This window comes from Sander lucioperca, chromosome 9 (genome assembly GCF_008315115.2).
Source record: "Sander lucioperca isolate FBNREF2018 chromosome 9, SLUC_FBN_1.2, whole genome shotgun sequence".
Lineage (NCBI taxonomy): Eukaryota > Metazoa > Chordata > Actinopteri > Perciformes > Percidae > Sander > Sander lucioperca.
In genome coordinates, this window is record NC_050181.1 from 16,598,559 (window position 1) to 16,604,374 (window position 5,816).

General features: G+C 38.0%; 1 protein-coding gene across 1 annotated transcript; it reads right to left on the reverse strand.

Moving 5' to 3' along the window:
* Nucleotides 1-2,193: 2,193 nt before the first annotated feature.
* Nucleotides 2,194-5,273, reverse strand: LOC116044920. Its single transcript, XM_031292468.2, has 8 exons — nt 5,245-5,273; nt 4,685-4,890; nt 4,436-4,538; nt 4,171-4,333; nt 3,922-4,025; nt 3,547-3,691; nt 3,009-3,135; nt 2,194-2,604 (listed from the first exon to the last, which is right to left on the reverse strand). The coding sequence occupies exons 2-8, from the start codon at nt 4,794-4,796 to the stop codon at nt 2,309-2,311; spliced, it is 1,050 nt and encodes a 349-aa protein (XP_031148328.1). The 5' UTR covers nt 4,797-4,890; nt 5,245-5,273; the 3' UTR covers nt 2,194-2,308.
* Between the last annotated feature and the right edge of the window lie 543 nt (nt 5,274-5,816).

Sequence of the window (5,816 nt, forward strand, 5' to 3'; positions counted from 1 at the left end):
AAAAAAGGAATTTGCAAAAACCAAAATCGGACCGGAACGTTGTTTGGATTTGGTTTTCTTGTTTAGAATCAGAAAAATGGGGAAAATGGCTCATTATTTCCGTTTTTTTGTTTTTTTGTTCCAAAAAACCTATCAAAACGTACATGCACCGAGAAGGAAGATAATATAATGAGAAGAGGGGGGGAGGAGAAGCGGAAAGGATGGGGAGGAGCAGGAGAAAAATATGAAAAAAGCTTGTGGAGGAGTGAAACGAGAGTCAATAGTAGCAGGAGAAGAAGAGAAGGAGAAATGAGGAGAAACAGCTTAAAACAGTGTATATTCAAAACTTTACAAAACATTCTGTTAATTCCAAACCATTGTCATGCCTCGAAAACCGTTTTTCTAATTTCATAACATCCAGGAATGTCATGACTGTAGAAACTCTGTACCCAGATAGTACATAGGCTAACCCACAAACTCAGGGACTTAATGCATATGTCATGTGTCAGAAAGCTTATTTTAATTATTTATTTTATGCTTATTATTTATTCTCTTGACTCTAATCTATTCCTGTTTTTCTTTTACCTTTGTTGCTTTGACACCCGACTTTTCCCCCGGCAATCAATAAAGATTTGTCTTGTGTGTTGTAGGCCAAGTATTTTGCCTTTGCAGATTCACTATACTCTAAACTAAACTCTGTTTGTCTGTATAGATACTGTATCTGGAACCAGCAACAAATAACTGCTCAAACACTGCCCTTTCATTTTTCCTGAAGGCAGTGGAAAACTATGGCTGGCCTTCCAGGTAAATAGTTATATCTTGTGCTACTGTTTCTATGCTCTTGTTGATCATTTCAGTAATGTTCAATGGAATATTTTGTTGTGATAATTATAAATGAGCATTTCCCCCATTCATTTTCAAGGGTCAGGGGCGATGAAGGCATTGAAAATGTCGCAATTGCTGAAACCATGTTCAGTGTTAAAGGCACTGGAAGAGGGAGCTTCATCGCTGGGCAAAGTGTACACAACCAACGGTTAAAATAATAATTTACATATTCTACAGTATATTCATAGTGAGAATGTTAAATCACTGTTGGAAAGTATTTTAAGTAAGACTATATGAATGATTACTTTTGAGTTGAGTAAGTCCTGTTATTTCTTATCTAGGATTGAGCGTCTATGGCGAGATGTCTGGACCTGTGTCACTCATCTGTACTATGAAGTTCTTCACAGTCTAGAAGAAGACGGCCTGTTGGATTTGTCAGATGCTGTCCATCTGTTTTGTGCTCATTATGTGTTCCTTCCACGTCTGGCAGAGGCCCTTCACACCTTCACCGAAGGCTGGGACAACCATCCCTTACGATCAGAAGGTGGACTCACCCCTAACCAACTCTGGGTTATGGGTCACATGCAGAACCCTTGTGACCCAGATGAAGATTTGCAGGTTTGTTGAAGCGATCTCTCAAAGTGGTCTCTAAAGGCAAAGTGCAGTTAAAAAGTGTTCAACCTGAAGGTGTGGATTTAGATTTATATAAAAAGAAGCTGACATTTTAAAATTTTGAATGGTGTCAATAACTCTAGAATAACGTTATTGAATAATAATATAGAAGTATGTAAGAGAGTAGTGTGTTGCTTCACTTAAGTAAGCACACAATTAGACCAAGTCAACTGAGTATAATTTATGATAGATTTGTAGTCTTTATTTTCTTTAGTCACTGCACTAGGCCTTTGTAGGTCAGTGCGTGCTTGGCAGTGTTTTCAAATATTTCTAAATGTTTCATACAAAATAACATTATTTTCAGAACATGGAGCTGTTTGGAACTGACTGGGAGATGTTTGAAGGTGTGCCTGAAGAACCTTATGGAGTTGAAGTCCCAGAAATTGAGTGCCCGCTGACTCCAGCTATTATGGAAACTGTACAGTCCATGATCAATCCCTCTGCATCGTCAGAATCATTTGGCAGAGACATTTATATATCAGTGGTTCAGTGCATTGAAAGTCTATGTGTGACACAAAGAAATGCCTAAGATATAATCAGTCCTTGCAAAAGATTTAATGGAATGAAGTTGAACATTTGCAAACAAAGACTGCCAGTTACAAAAGTGTTGCTGTGACATTACTTCATTTTAACATGGGAGTAACAGTGAGGTAAAAAACTGGTTTGGTTTTGAAGTGAACCATCACTAACAGCAAAACAATGATTTTGTAACAATGAATCACAAAGTTATTCACAGAAACAAGAAGTTGTCAAATAAAAATGCCAATAAAACAATACAATGCATATTTTGACTTATGGCAGTTACTTGGTAGTTTTCCCTTGGAGTGAGTTGTTACACCCTGTCAAAGGTTTGCCCATGGCATATGGCTAGTGTCATAATGTTTTTGAATTCACTGAATGTTTTCAGGTGCGCTGAGGGAAATGTGATTGTACGACTGCAGGCGCTGACAATAGGAAAACAAACAGTGTGATGTGTGTCACAGTCATGGTGGAATCTCACGTTTATGACAAAGTCCTTCTTTTCACTTGGCAGAACGGGCTTGTGTCCCTGTCCGGTGATCCACTGCATGATTTGTCCAACAGTCAAACTTTCTGGAGCAATATTGTTGTTGCTTGGGCCATCTTGTTCTTAAAAAAAGAGATTAAATGTGAGTCTGGATAAAAACTATTAAAAAGATGCTGCCTTCCTTTAGTTTTCAAGTTAATACAATTAGTTAATACAATCCCTCAATTAAATCAGATTAACCTATTAAGCATAGCCCCTTTTTGGGTTGGGAGCATGGGGTGTTAAAAGCCCTGGCTGTCTAGTTTATGGCTGTAAAATTTCATGAAGCAGTGTTATTCTAGAGGACATAATATTAAATATCACATTTTACATCAAGATTCTGCAAAAGAAACGTTATGCCTTGTGAATTTATTGGAGTATATAAATTGATAGCTAGCCATTTCCACTGCACTGTATAAAAATTACTGCAGGACAGCAGAAGAAAAGCTTACTACTTCTATATTATTCAATATTGGCTAAAACACACCAGAATCCTCAATTTCCTGAAGGTAGTCCTGGAAAAAGTTCATGATGTTTGTTTCCACGCGGTGTTTGGCAGAACCAATCTCACTGAAGACAGGGCGGCTGTTCTCCAGAATGAAGACTGCATCCACCTTTAAGAAGAAGGAAATACATTTCAGTCTGCATTCAACATAGTAATTCTTGCAGAAAACATAAATGCTTAATTAAAAGCAGCCAGAAACCCATGTTGAGCTACTAGGACGTGTTGTTACAGTCCCTATGAAAAATCGGCACTTTTTTGGAACGAATCCCCACATCCTTGAGGAGCCTGGTTGTTAAAGTGACTACACACCCTCCATATCCAACCTCAACAGGGAGTACCTGAGTACGCCAGCCATACAGTTCTGCTTCGGCTGCTAGCTCTGTGTACTTCTGGCTTTTCCATTCATATACTTCCCCAACGGCAACCTCCCATGGTACTATAAGCCCCAAGATGTACAGGGACTTCTGTGAAGTTGACCACAAAATCAGGTCTGGCCTAAGTGGTTGAGACAAGAATGTACCTTATCATCTTCCCCTGTAACAAACAGTGGTTTGCAAAGGTCTTGATGGGTATTCATGATCTTTGGTAGTTCATAGAGCTGCAGGCCTTTTCTGAGCTGGTCAAGCATCGGGATGAGTCTCATGGTGGAGTGAAGTATAACAGCTCTAATAGACAATATAAAAGTGTTTCATCAGGATAATCTACTTTTGTGGTAAAACTGTTTACTGTAGAGAAAATTAGACATCAGCACTTTGTTAAATTATAATTTGGTGACATTTAAAAGTGGTTTCACAACATAACTTTTCAAGAAACAATTCACAAATTGTCACAAAGTCACAAATTGTTGTACAATACTCCCTTGCCATAATGAAAACCAAAAATGTTAACAATATACCTTATCATGCTGTCTCTTTTATCCACAGACACGATTCCAGTGTATCCACAGGTCACAATGTCACCAATCAGGTCGCTGATGTTGTCATCACTGGCGCTGTTTAGCTGAAAGTCGAATGGTGTTAAGTGAAAGTTGTTCTCATTGCATCATTGTGCTCTACGGTCAACAAACAAACAAATCATTAGATTTGTGCAATCCATGTCATAATGAAGTTAATACTATTATTGACCTTGATAAAATTGGACTTACCTTTACAATTAGCTGTGACAGTTCCAAATCTGTGACATCACTGGCAGACACTTGAATGCTGTCAGAGTCACCAGAGCAGAGATATCTGAAGCACCACTCACGCATGAAGTTAGGGCAAGGTCCGCCTTGTGCCAGACTAGCTGCTATGACTTCTCCTGCAGTCCTAATAAACGAAGAATTAAACAATTGAAAGAGCATACAAACTAAAGTAGTACTGCAATTAATACGCTTAAAGACAAAATGCAAAAATAACTTCATTACACACCTGAAGTAGTTACAGTCCAAACTGTTAAGACAGTAAACAGGATTCTTCCCTTTCTTATCTGGACCTTCAACAAAGAGTCTTTTTTCTATTTCTACCAACATTTCTGGAAAACAACAAATACAAGAAATTCAAAAGGTCTCTTCAATGTTCCTTTTTTCATCCAATCAGCATTTGAGCCCGTTGCACCACCAGAGGCCCCCTGTTGACACATATGTGTCTAATTTAACAAATATGGACATACACCTGTACCTGTGAGGAATTCTTTGGTAAGGGCACCAGTATCAATGCCTGCCTCGGCAAAGAATGTGACCTTAAGTCGACATTTGGGTGAGGTCTTCTTCTGCCGTTGCCACTGTTGCATGCCTCTGTTGTAGAGATCAGTTCGCGACACACAGATGGAAAATGTGTTTGTCTCATCAACTTGAAAAGCGATCCAATTCAAGATGTCCTCAGAACTGGAAAATTAAAAATTAAAAAATACAGACATTGAACATTTGAATCACAACTAAATCTATGAGTGGTTTTATGATTTCATACGTGTTTGCTACTGTTTCTCTGGGTGGTCGTTAGGCCTGGTACAATACTCGCACATCCTCCTATACTCAGGAGTGAGGTGAGGCCTCAATGCAAGTCCAAACGGGCAAAATATCACAAACATACCATGTTTTTGGATTACTAGATTTCTCTATGATCACACATAACATCACTTTTCAACAGGAAAAAGCTAATTGATACTGCAGGATCTCTTTAAAGGTTTATTGTTCAGATAACATCATTCACCACCATAATTCCCTAATATACAATTTTACCTTTGAAATGTACTGATTGGATCACTTGACTCATGGTCATCATCATCTGAAGTTCTGCACACATAAAGAAAACAGATTGTCCTAAATTAACAATAAACAATTGCATTTAAAATTTTAAAAATTGGCAGGAAATCTCCTTACATGTAATTTATTGTCAAATCAACATGGTATACATAAAAAAGTAGCACTGAAACCAACATTACCATAACCCGCAACTGGCTGCATGGATCTCAATGATGTCAGGATGAAATGCATTTCATCCTGACACACAGGACACTCAGCTGTCTAACAAATGAATTTACAATGCATGTGAATAAAGCGTCACACTACTCTATAATATAAGAAAACATATCTAAGCTAAAGAACCTTAAACAACATGTGTATGGCCTAATTTATAGCACCAGCAAAGTGACATGTATAACACCATGACCTGCAATTGGTGCAAAGAAAATACCTTGACCAATCACAAGTTACAATGCTGTTTTTGCATATATTTGCAAGTGCTAATAAATGGCATTTGTAAATTAGGCTCTTAACTTAAAATAACAGCAAAACATATCCTACCTTGTCTG

Excerpts from the sequence above, each read along its gene's own strand:
- LOC116044920 (XM_031292468.2), bottom strand. The coding sequence starts at position 4,796 with ATGCAACAGTGGCAACGGCAGAAGAAGACCTCACCCAAATGTCGACTT. Across the intron at positions 4,539-4,684 it reads TACCAAAGAATTCCTCACAG|AAATGTTGGTAGAAATAGAA; the intron begins GTACAGGTGTAT and ends GTTGTTTTCCAG. Across the intron at positions 4,334-4,435 it reads TTGGACTGTAACTACTTCAG|GACTGCAGGAGAAGTCATAG; the intron begins GTGTGTAATGAA and ends TTCGTTTATTAG.